The following is a 13,296-nucleotide window of genomic DNA, read 5'->3' as shown; positions in this document are numbered from 1 at the left end:
AACAAAAAGAATTTTTAAAAAATTCTACCTAGGTCTATATAAGGGGAATCAAATCATGCAATATAGAGAACTCTTTACAGGCACATTTTAGGCAAGACGTCTAAGATTGCCAGTACCAACTCTTCTGTATAAACTTTAAGAATGACACCGCTCAGATTGAAAAAGTCAAATCAAATGCAATGCTTATACAGAAACCAGTATTATTGTAGGAGCTCTATAATTCCTGCAATAACACATGTGAAATAATATATTTAATATAAGGGAATATGTCTTACTTCTGGTGTAAACCTTTTGAATTCGGCCATCCAGTTAGGAAGTGTAGACAAAGGGCCACAAACAAGAAAAGGTCCAGGCACTCCTCTCTGAATCATCAATGCAATTGTAGCAATGCACTGAACTGTCTTTCCGAGGCCCATTTCATCTGCTAAAATGCCATTAATTCCATTTTCCCAAAGCATCTAGACAAAAGAATATACACTGAATTTAAATTGTGATAAAAACATCTACTGAATTATTAAAGGTTTATTTCTTTTGTACAAGCATACTCAATGGCAATTATGACGTGACTGACATATTAATGCCATAAATTATAATAACACTTGTGGGATGACTTTTATCAAAGCCATTTTTAAAGTGTCAGAATTCTAACTATATACATTAAAAATGACAACTTGGGCTGGGGCTGTACCTCAGTGGCAGAGTGCTTGCCTAGCATGTGTGAGGCACTGGGTTGGATCCTCAGCACATAATAAATAAAACAAAGGAATTCTGTCATCTACAACTACAAAAAAAATTTAATAACAGCAACAACAACAACAAAAAAGACAACTCATTACCCTAAGCCATTCCATGCCTTCTACTTGGTACCATCGCATCACTCCTCCTGTGAAGTACTTTGGTTGTTGAAAGGGCACTGGCTGTCCATTACATTTCCGAACTGGGTCAAAAAAGAATTTAGCATTCTGCCTAACTGTCTGAGACAATCTATCTTTAATCATACTATTTGAATCTTTATTTTTCTGAAGATCTTCTACACAGAGATTAGCAGAGGAGGAACTTTCATCCTGAAAAGAAAAAAAAGTTTAATTATAAGTCTGACACAAAATGCTACTATATTCCTCACCTCATGTATGCAAAATATCAAAATGTACCTCTTCCTCTATTCATTAGGTAAGAACGAAGATCATTGGTTAAGTGCCCTTGGGTTCAATCCCAGGTACAAAAAAAGGGGAAAAGTCTTAGAAATGATGCTGAAACAACTGTATATTTAAGTGGAAAAATATTAAACTCAAATGTCATTATTCCACACAAATCTATTTGTGATAAAATCACAGGTATAAATATAAAATGAAAAGAATTATCTTGATAACCTTGTGACAGTTATCCCTTGAACAAGACAAAGATGGAACAACAAAAAGAAAAGATAAATCCAACTATTACAAAAACTATCATTAGTAATTAGGAAAACAAGTTAAAAACAACACAAGGTATCATTTCAGATCCATAGAATGGTTAAAATTAAAAATGACTGACAACATCAAATGCTGGCAATAATATGAAGTAGAATTCCCCAATAATGCTGTCCAAAGAATAAAATGTATGTTTGTCTATATATAAGAATTGTGGGATGGGCTGGGGATGTGGCTCAAGCGGTAGCATGCTGGCCTGGCATGCGTGCGGCCCAGGTTCGATCCTCAGCACCACATACCAACAAAGATGGTGTGTCCGCCAAAAACTGAAAAATAAATAAATATTTAAAATAAGAGAGAGAAAAAAAGAATTGTGGGGCTTGATTGCAGCTCAGTGATAGAACACTTGCCTAGCACATGTAAGGCATTGGGTTTGATCCTCAGCACCACAAAAAATAAAATAAAGGTACTGTGTCCATCTACAACTAAAAACTATATATTAAAAAACTTGGGACTGGGGTTGTGGCTCAGCCATACAGAGCTTGCCTAGCACGTGTGAAGCCCTGGGTTCGATCCTCAGCATCACATAAAAATAAATAAAATAAAGATATTAAGGCCAACTACAATTAAAAAATAAATATTAAAAAAACAACAACAACAACTTAAGAGAGGGGCTGGGGCTCAATGGTAGTGCACTTGTCCAGATCACAAGTTCAAAACCAGCCTCAGCAACATACCAATACCCAAAGCAATTTAGTGAGATCCTTTCTCAAAATAAAAAGGGATGTGGGTGTTGCTCAGTGGTAAAGAGCCAGTGGGTGCAATCCTTGGTACCAAAAATTAAATAAAGTACCTCTCATTTCATAATCATGACATGAATTTTTCCAGTGGTCTATTAATATTAAGTATAAATTAACCACTTAAAGTTTATATCCATTGGTAAATATTTTCATGTTAATTATTTTGCTTCTGCTTCCCTATGCAAACATGTAACTATTAGGGCTTAAGTTAGGAAATACTCAAGATTAAAAAGGAACCTCATGGGGCTGGGGTTGTGGCTCAAGTGGTAGCGTGCTGGCCTGGCATGCGTGAGACACTGGGTTCGATCCTCAGTACCACATAAAAATAAAGATATTATGTCCACCTAAAACAAAATGATAGTGGCAGATAGGTGGGATGTAGGAACAGAAATCTAGCCTTCCCAAACAGAACTAGAGAAAATCTTTAAGGTCAGAAACAAGATAAAGGCATCCCCCCACAGCTTCTACCCTGATGACCCACCTATATATCCACGTATTTATAGGTACCTGTATCATTGCTAGATTCAAAAGTTTAAGGCATTATTATTGCTAGATGCATTCATTGATACTGATACATCAAAGAACACGTTATGAACACCTGAAGTTGAAATGTAAGAAAGAATGTTAAGATAAAAAAAAAAAAAAAAGTAAATGGATTTTTTTTTAAAGCAGAGAAATGGAATGAATGGTGAGAAAAATGTCCAGTGGTGACTAAAAGAAAAGGGGATGAGCCAGGCATGGTGGTGCATGCCCATAATCCCAACAACTCAGGAGGCTGAAGCAGGAGAATCACAAGTTCAAGGCCAGTCTCAGCAACTTAGCAAGGCCCTCAACTACTTGGCAAAACAGTGTCTCAAGACAAAATTAATTTTTATTATGGACACCTTACCTCTTTCTCCTTTTTATTTTTTTTAGCCACAGACAGAATTTCCTAGAAGATTGAAAAACCAAAAATAAATTAGTAACATTAGCACATTTATTCATTTATTTATTGAACCAACATTTATTTTGTGCTAATCTTATGCAGATAAGGCACTCAAGGTAATTTACTAAAATAGAGAATCTCAAACTAGTGGCCATAAGGCAGAATTAAGCCATTTTTTTGGCTCAGAACTCTCAAAATATTCAAAATTGTCAACACTTTAATTTTTTTTTTTTAACAAAGAGACTAAGTACAATTTCACACACATCAACTATCATCTATTCAGCAAATGACAACCTGCAGACCAACTCTAGCTGGCAGCCAATATCTGTAAATACAGTTTAGATGAGCTTGATGTGGCAGGGCACACCTATTATCCCAGCTACTCAGGAGACCAAGGAGGAGGATCACAAGTTTGCCAACTTAGTAAGACCCTGCCTCAAAGAAAATGAAAAAGAATAAAGACTGGAGATGTGGATTAGAAGTAAAGCACCCCTGGTGCCGCAATACTCTCAAGGGGCTTTAAAAAAAATCTTTTTTTAGAGGAAACAAAGTTAGACTCATTTGTTTAGAGTGTATCTATGGCTGTTTTCAGGATATACTAGCAAGAGTTCAGATTTCAGTAGTTAACCACAAAACCATTCAAAAGTTAAAAATATTATCTTACTATTTACACAAAGTTTGTCCAATCCTACTCCAATCTACTTTGGGCATTTCTGTGGATAAACATCTGAGTTTAGAAGACTAGTTAAAAATCAAAGATGAATACTCTAAAAATACAGAATAAACTTCTAGTTTTGAATGACAGTCATGTACTATCTACCAGACAATACATTATGGCCACCTGGTGACCTAACAGAGCATTGTTATACCAAATTATTTTAAAAAGTTGTCATGAGGCTTAATCATTAAAGTACATTTCAAGCAGAAAAGTATGAGAAGAACATGTACCAAAGACACTGGGAATTAAATACTTTCAAGAAACTTTAAGCAAATATCAAATTTAAGATGCACAGGAGAACGACAGAATGTCAGTAAGTGGCAGACACACATGTATACATGTATATATGTGTGTCATATAGGCATATAAAGTATGATGCAATTTAAGTACAGATGTTTCTACTACAAGGATGCAAGAATTTAATATAGTTAACTGAAAGAAGTGTTGTCCTTTAAAAAAAATGAGATTTTTAGAGAGTAATCTGGGAAAAAATTAAAACATAAACACCATTTATGATGTATTCTTATCGTAAATCAAACTTTTTGACCTATCAGTTCCCAGGAAATACAAGGGATACAGAAATTATGAGGATGCAATAAGCAAAAATCCAGAAATTGGAAATCATACAGAATACTTTTTAATCTCAAATTTAAAAAACATTAAAAAATAAAAAAGAATTCGCTGGGGATGTAGTTCAGAGGTAGAGCACTTGCCTACATGTACAAGGTCATCGACTCAATTTCCACTACAGGTAAACTAATAAGCAAAAACAAAAAAGTAATTTGCAATTGAAAAAAGTCAACAGAGCTGGTGCGGTGGAGGACACCCATAATCCCAGCTGCTTGGGAGGCTGAGACATGAGAATGATAAGTTCAAAGCCAGCCTCAGGAACTTAGCAAGACCCTGTCTCCAAATAAAAAAATAAAAGGGAAAGGGGGGCTGGGGATGTGGCTCAAGCGGTAACGCGCTTGCCTGGCATGCGCGGGGCGCTGGGTTCGATCCTCAGCACCACATAAAAATAAAATAAAGATGTTGTGTCCACTGAAAACTAAAAAATAAAAAAAAGGGGGGTGGGGGGCCAAGGGATGTGACCCAGTAGTTAAGCATCCCTAGGCTCAATCCCCAGAACAAATTTTTTAAAAAAGCCAAGCAGCCAGGCATAGTAACAGTGACACATGCCTCTAATCCCAGTTAGGAAGCTGAAACAGGAGGATCCCAAGTTCAAGGCCAGCCTGGGCCACTAAGCTAGATCTGCTCAAAATAAACAAAGAAGAACAGTGGATACAGCTCAGTGGTAGCTGAGTTTATATATCCTATGTTTAGCGTTGATTTTAAAATACTATAAATATTAACCAACTTCTTTACATAAACACCTGAAAGCAATGGAATATTTAAAACAAATTGAAAAGCTAAATAATAGTAATTCTTACAGCATTAAAGTGGTTCAAAATCTGTAACAGGTTTTACTCAACATCAAATATTGTTTATTCCCCCCTTTTATTTTTACCTCTTTTGTCATGACCTCTGAAATATTATATGATTCTTCTTCTCTTCCTCTTTTCTTTTTCGTGGCTATAAAAAAACCATTTTACTTTATTTTATAAGAATTAAAACAAATACAAACCCACATTCTTCCAAACTAGAATAAGGAAATTTACCTGCATTCTCTCCACTTCCACCAACTAAATTTTTACCCTATAAAACAAGGATTTAGAATATTACTTTTACTTAAGGTCATTTATGGTATTACATATTAAATGGCAATAACTAACTTGAGAGAAATGGTTCTTGCAGTTGAACCTCACCCAGAATTATCCACTATCACACTTACCTAATCTTCTGCATTTCCCTACCATAACTTTCTCATGATCATATCTCTCTGCTTCCTCCCAATTGTTCTACTCATTCTTTTTCCCACTTAAGAAGATAAAATTCAGGGGATGGGGTTGTGGCTCAGAGGTAGAGAGCTTGCCTCACATGAGACCCTAGGTTCGATCCTCAGCACCACATAAAAATAAACAGGTGAAATAAAGGCATTGTGACTAACTAAAAATATATACATATTAAAAAATATAAAATTCAAAATTAAGCATAGAAGACATTTTTATTTTGAAATATAATAATAAAAAAAAAACTAGGTATGTAGTTCAGGGGTTCAATCCCCAGTTATGGGTAGGGAGGGGGTGGAGAATACTTTATCAAGAAAAAATGAGGGCTGGGGCTGTAGCTCAGGGCAAAGTGCTTGCCTAGCATGTGCGAGGCACTGGGTTCAAGTCTCAGCCCCACATAACATAAAGGTACTATATCCATCTACAAAAAAAAAAAAGAATGAACATGTATAAGAAATTGAAATAAAATTTTAAAAAGATACCAAAAGGGTGCTGGAGATGTAGCTCAGGGGTAGAGTGCTTGCCTCATATATGTGAGGCACTGGGTTCGATTCCCAAGACCACATATAAATAAGCAAAAAAATAAAGGTCCATTAACAACTAAAAAAATATATTTAAAAAAAAATACTAAAAGGAACAATGAGAGCAGGTAGAACCTTATGACTGATGCCTTTAAAACAAAGTGAGGGGCGTTGGTTAAAAAAAAAAAACTCTAAGATAAAAAATTAGCTGGCTGAAAGTATTGATATTAACGGGTAAAAGAGTAGAGAATAGAGAGTAAATGGCTCAGTCAGTAAAATAATCTTATAAACAAATGTTCTTTAGAAACCAAAGATGCAACTCCAGAATTAATAATGAGTCAAATATTAGCTTTGAATAACTGGATTTGTTGCAAAAGAATCTGCAAAATTATAGTTACCAGGTACTTAAACATCACCACTAACAAGTCTGTGACTCAAATAATTGGCCTTAAAAGATATCCTACTTATTTGGCCTACCAGCACTTTATTTCCTAATAAAGATGGTTAGTATAGAAGCTAAGTGTAAACTTTAAATCTAATCTTGGGTTCAAATCCTAGCATTACTTATTAGACTATGTTATCTTCAGCAAGCTACAAAACTGTTACCACAGTAGTTATGTTTTATAGTCTCTAGGAAAATAATGAACCATTGTTCCTGAAAAAAAATACAAGTTTAGGTTTCTATTAAACACTGCTTACAACATTTTCATCAACCAATTAATATATGTTTAATATGTTTCTATTTAAAGATACTTGATTATAATTGAGACTAAGGGCTAATAGCACTATAACTCATGTTTAAATGAAGGTTATTTAACAGACTATTGTCTCCATAAAACATACTATAGCCTTAAGAAAAACTAGCTAACACTTAATTAAGAAAAACTAGCTAAAACTTCAGCACAATGATTAGAGCCATTTTAAACAGGAAAATCATCAATAAGAACAGAAAAATCATGACTCCTAATAGAGCAAGAAAAGGACATGTTTACCATATAAAACCTAAAACAAGGTAAACCTTGTATTTGGACTCAGCTGACTAGAGGACTCAAATTTTTTGCTCCTGTGCACATAAGCATGTCTGTGAATGACCACAAAAGCACCAAGAATACTGATTTTGGAGTTACAAATAAATTTTAGCAGGTAGGCAAATTCAGATACAGAATCTATCAATGAGGACTAACAGTGTATCTCCTAGGATGTCTCTTTATATGTAAAATGGAATAATAGTGTCTCTACTTAATAAAGCTGTCCTGAGAATTAAATAAAATACAGAATGCCTGACACAAAGTAAGTTCTTAACAAATATAAACTTCATCATTTCTCTTCCACTGGTTCATTATGGGTTTTAAAAGAACTGACCACAAGCTGGGCATGGTGGCAAACACCTGTAATCCCAGCGCCTCAGGAGGCTTAGGCAAGATGATAGATGGCCAAGTTCAAAGCCAGCCTCAGCAAAAGCAAGACACGAAGCAACTCAGTTGTCGACTGCCCCTGAGTTTAATCCCCAGAAACATGCCCTCCAAAAAGAAATGAACACTTATAAAATATCTTGAAGGACAATAGGTATTATGTCCAACTACAACTAAAAAAAAAAAAAAAAAAAAAAACCTGAGAAACAGGAGCTAGGACTGTAGTTCAGTGGGTAGAGCGCTTGCTTAACATTTGTGAGGTACTGGATTTGATCCTCAGCACCACATATAAGTAAATAAATAATAAAGGTATTGCATTCATCTCCAACTTAAGAAAAAAATGAAGAACAGATTGACAATGTTTCTATACAACTTGTAACAAAGGTAGGTGGTTAACAAAGTTATAATTAAATAAATGTTCAAAGAAGTCAAGAAGACAAAAGAATTTCTCCAATATTTAAGATAATATGTAAAAACTAGTTGGACACAGTGACAGACGACTATAATCCCAGCAACTAAAGAGGCTAAGACAGGAGGAGCTCAAGTTTGAGGGCTCAGCAACTTGGCAAGACCCTATCTCAAAAAAAAGCTTGGGGGCTGGAGTTGTGGCTCAGTGGTAGGGCACTTGCCTGGCATGTGTGAGGCCCTGGGTTCAATCCTCAGCACCACATATTGGAAAAAAAAAAAAGATGCATTTACAACTAAAAAATATTTGATAATCTGAAAAAAAAAAAAAGCTACGGATGTGGCTCAACGGTAAAATGTCACTAGGTTTCATTCCCTAGTATGTATCTCTGTATGTACGAATGTATACATTCTGAGGGCTAGAGGTATAATTCAATGGCAGTGTGTGCTTATTAGCATATATGTAAAGCCCTAGGTTCAATCCGGAGCACTTAAAAAAAAAAAAATCTGGCTTGCTTTATTACCTTTGCAACTTTTAAAGATTCCTTTTTTCTCTCCAATTTTTCTTTCTTCTTCTGTTCCTGTAAGATAATTTCTTCTTAATATCACAGATGGGAAATGTAACATAGGAAACATTCATCTCCAACTCTCAAATAACTTATTTACAATTAAAAAAAAACTATAATAATTTAAAAAACAGAAAATTTTGTGCTTTTAAGACTTCATGGAATAACAAGACACAGATTTACCCTACTGCCATGAACAACTAAAATCCAGATAAAATTTATTATGCAACAGTTTTCAAAAGAACAGTGAACACTAAGAAAAGGAAAACAAATGAGGTGAACTTTCTGACTGACTTATTTACTACCTGAAAGCAAGCAATTTCCGAAAGCAAAATAACAGAGGGAAAATACAAATAGAACCCAAGTCTCTGAGTTGAAACAATTCAAAACAGAAACGCTAGCATTTCCAGAATCAAGTATCAGAGAGGGCAGAGCTGCACTAAGCTATGTCTCTCTTGAAGTCTTCAGACTTACTACTAAGTGCATGAATGTAAGGAAACCAAAGCCAGGGAAACAGCTACCAGAAAGAAGTAGGTAGAACAATCTTGCTCTCCGTCTGACAAGGGGTCAAGAATAAGGAAGAGTTTGCTTTTGTTCAGGCAATGTAGAAAGTCCTAAAATATAAGCATCAAATAGAGTATTCAGAAGGGAAATAAATCTATTTCTATACTAAAAGCTGTTCCAAATGTACCTTAAATTTAAAAGAAAAAAGAATTCAAACCATCTCCAGGAGTTGGTTAAACTGTATTTGTCTTATAAATCATTAAAGTACTTGGTTTTGTGGGGTTTTTGTGTGTTGTGTTTTATCTTAACATATCAAGATTTTAAAAGGGTTTCAGACAAACAAAAAAGAATTTTGCAAATAAAACAAAATCTCAACTGGTGTTAAATGTGGATAACGGGACATGGGATTTACTGTATCCTCTAAAATGTTTAAGTTCTGAAATCCTACATTTTTGTGGGAAGACAAATACAATATACCTATCACATGATAAGTGCAATGCAAAGAACACAAGAAGGTAAAGGAAATCAAAAGTCAGTAACTAGATTGTCTGGCCTCACAGCAATAAGGCCCTGAGTTCAATCCCCAGCACCATTAAAAAAAAAAAAAAAAAAGAAAGAAAGAAAGAAAAAGATTGTCTGGGAAGAGTCTCATTGAGAAAACATTAAAGACAAGTTGATGAAGATGAAGTAAGCCAAGCAATCTATGGGAAAAGGGTTTCATGCAGAAAACGCCAATGGAAAGACTCAAAGGCAAGAAGAAACACATTTGGAAGAAGGTCTAAAAGGTAATGGGGTTGAGGCAGAAGTCAAATTGCTTACAGTTTTACACTTTATATAAAAGAAACAAAAAGCTAGGCGGCAATGAACAAAATATCTTTAAAATACTTCAAGAAAAAATAACACTAAAGAAAAAACAGCTGAACTCCATGGAGCACACCTGTAATCTCAATGGCTAGAGAGGCTGAAACAGAAGGATCTCGAGTCCAAAGCCAATCAGCAAAAGTGCTAAGCAACTCAGTGAAACACTGTCTCTAAATAAAATACAAAATAGGGCTAGGGTCACTCAGTGGTTGAGTACCCCAGATTTCAATCATCAGTGTCCAAAAAGAAAAAATAAATTCTTTACCCAGTAAGAATGTCTTTTAAAAACCAAGACTTGGGGGTGCTGGGGTTGTGGCTTAGTGGTAGAGCACTTGCCTGCCATGCATGAAGTACTGAGTTCCATCCTCCGCACCAAATATAAATAAAAATACATCAACACTAAAATATATTTAAAAAAAAAAAAAAAAACAAGACTTGGGGCTAGGGATATAGCTCACTTGGTAGAGTGCTTGCCTTGAATGCACAAGGCCCCCGGTTCAATCTCCAGCACCAGAAAAAACACACACACACACACACACACACAAAAACAAGACTTTCAGACAGATGAAAACTAAAATAAAATGTCACCAACAGAAAGTGCACATAAATCTATATTAGAAAACAGTTCAGTGAATATTTGAGGGTGAAAGATGAGGGGGATACAACTATGAGGATACCTACTAATGGTGTCAATCTGTAAATCCAACTACTTGGGAGATTAAGACAGAAGGATCACAAGTATGAGCTTGGGCAACTTAGTGAGACCCCCATCACAAAATAAAAAATAAAAGAGCTGAGGAGATATCTCAGAGGTAGATTATCCCTGGGTTCAGTCCCCAAAATTGCAAGTAGGAAGGCCTGGGATATAGCTCAGTAGTACAATACATGCCTAGTACAGTCAAGACCCTGGGTTCAATCCTTAGTACCAGAGGGAAAAAAATATGGTATATTAAAAATAAAATGCTGGGACCGAGGAAGCAGCTCAATGGTAGAACACTTGCCTAGCATGTGAAAGAGGTCTTGGGTTCCACAACACTGCAATGTGGGGGGGGGGACTTATAAAACACATCATGAATAAATCTTAAAAGTATGCTAAACGGGAGGGGGGAAGGGAACACACCTATAAGAATGTTGATTGGGAAAAAAAAAACAGCCAATTTCTTCCACACTTTCATCCAACAATCCACAAGACTTCTTCGAACAAATGTGTGGGTTTTTATTTCTACACACCAAGTAATCAATTATTCTGCAACTGCTGAATATCCTTTAATTCAATTCTGATGCTCTTTGCCTAGAGATTGTATCAGATCCCCAGGGTTGCAGGCTTAGTCCCTAAGACTGCTCCCCTTCCTATATCAAGTCCCAGGTTGTTTGACCTCACTACAAATTCAGATTCCCATAATCCCTTCCCTAGGCTCAATTAACTTGCTACAGAAGCTCACAGAACTCAGGGAAACATTTACTTTACTGAAGCTTACTAATTTATTATAAAAAATATTACAAAAGATAGGGATGAGGGCTGGGGATGTGGCTCAAGCGGTAGCGCGCTTGCCTGGCATGCGTGCGGCCCGGGTTCGATCCTCAGCACCACATACAACCAAAGATGTTGTGTTCGCCGAAAACTAAAAAATAAAATATTAAAATTCTCTCAAAAAAAAAAAAAAAAAAAGATAGGGATGAGATCTGATAAAGAGATAAAGAAATGACCAAGAAGAAGCTCAAGAGTTTTTATACCCTCTCAAGGGACACTACCTTCAAAGAATCTCCATGTGTTCCTATCCTTTTAGGGTTTTATGAAAGATTCATTATGTAAATATAAATGATTAAATCCCTGACCACTGGCAAACAAATTAACCTTCAGCTTTGTACCCTCCAGGAGGTAAATTCAAAGTCCCAACTCTCTGGTCTTTCTGGTGTCCAGCCCCCATTGAGAAGCTACCTAACAGAGGCCAAGCCCTCAATTAACTAATTAGCATGTAAAAAGACACATTACTTTGGAAATTCCAAGGATTTTAGGAGCTGAACGCTAGGAAACAGGAATGAAAGGAAATATAGGTATCACATATCACAAACCATTCCATTTAAATAACATTCTAGAAAAGCATTACTAACCTATAGTGACAGAAAGCAAACATAGGATTCATAGGATTCACTGATTTTTGTGGAATCAAAATGTACATTATTTTTAAAAAATATATACATTTTTAGGTTGTTGATGGACCTTTATTTATTTATTTGTTTGTTTATTTATATGCATGCAGTGCTGAGAATCGAACTCAGTGCCTCATGCATGCCAGGCAAGTGTACTACCTCCCCAGCCCCAGCCCCAACGTTATATCTTGATTGGTCAAAGTTTGTCAAACCACAAATTTGTGATCTGTGCATTTTCATGTATATGATTTATAAATCAATAAAAGCTATTTTAACAATCTTAAAGCTGCTGGCTAAAAATTATATATACATACCTCTAACTGCTGCTGCTCCATTTTAGTCAACAAGAATTTGGAGTAGATATTACTTTTTTCAAGCAAATGTTGAAGTCTACGGTAGCGAATTTCTGTGGACTCTCTGTCCCACGACATGCGAGCCTATCCAAAGAGAAAATTTCTATATTTACCAAATTTTACTTTTTTTTTTTGCATAAGGTTTAATACAGGCTACACAAACACAGAAATTTCCTGATAGTAATGGGGAAATAAAAGATTCTCACAAGATTTATTAGATGCACCTTGTTTTTCAAACTAAAAACTAAAAAAAGATTCTTAGATGTTAATTTGATAAAGATTAGATATCAAAATATTAAAATTTCAGATAATAGACACAGGATTTCTGACATGTACCAAGTTGAAGGCCCATTGAAAAAATATTTAAAAGTTAGAAAATAAGCAAGTAATTCAAATTGGATTTAAGTTTTTGGATTTTTTTGAGATGGGATCTTGTACTCCTGGGCTAAAGCAATCCTTCTGACTTGGCCTTGTATAGTTCAGTGGTATGTTAACTTCTGTAAAGATAGTAAATACTTTAGTATTTGAGCACCACATGACCTCTACTACAAATATACTCAACTCTGCATTTGTAACATAAAAGGAGTCATAGGTAATATTTTAAACAAAAGGGCACTTGTTGTTTCCTAGTAAAACGCAGCTAGTTTATCAACAAAGACACTGAAGCAGCTTCAAAAATATTACATAAAGCTACTGGGCAGAACACAGTAAATCTGATTTATACTTTAGGTGAGATGACATCACTTAAAAGATATATTGCTTAGTACTACACTATTAGATAG

General features: G+C 35.3%; 1 protein-coding gene across 1 annotated transcript in view; it reads right to left on the bottom strand.

Annotated features, from left to right (window-relative positions):
• Positions 1–13,296, bottom strand: part of Hells (helicase, lymphoid specific) — a 34,690-nt gene that overhangs the window by 17,469 nt on the left and 3,925 nt on the right. Inside the window, exons 3-9 of the mRNA XM_076834540.1 lie at positions 12,476–12,598; positions 8,604–8,660; positions 5,511–5,547; positions 5,360–5,424; positions 3,099–3,140; positions 837–1,064; positions 276–458 (exon numbers count right to left, since the gene is read on the bottom strand). Of these exons, the coding sequence (XP_076690655.1) occupies positions 276–458; positions 837–1,064; positions 3,099–3,140; positions 5,360–5,424; positions 5,511–5,547; positions 8,604–8,660; positions 12,476–12,598 (735 nt within the window). The remainder of the gene's footprint in view (positions 1–275; positions 459–836; positions 1,065–3,098; positions 3,141–5,359; positions 5,425–5,510; positions 5,548–8,603; positions 8,661–12,475; positions 12,599–13,296) is intronic.

Source organism: Callospermophilus lateralis, chromosome 15 (assembly GCF_048772815.1).
Source record: "Callospermophilus lateralis isolate mCalLat2 chromosome 15, mCalLat2.hap1, whole genome shotgun sequence".
Lineage (NCBI taxonomy): Eukaryota > Metazoa > Chordata > Mammalia > Rodentia > Sciuridae > Callospermophilus > Callospermophilus lateralis.
Note: the sequence above shows the minus strand (reverse complement) of the source record. Positions and strands in the feature narration are given on the sequence as shown.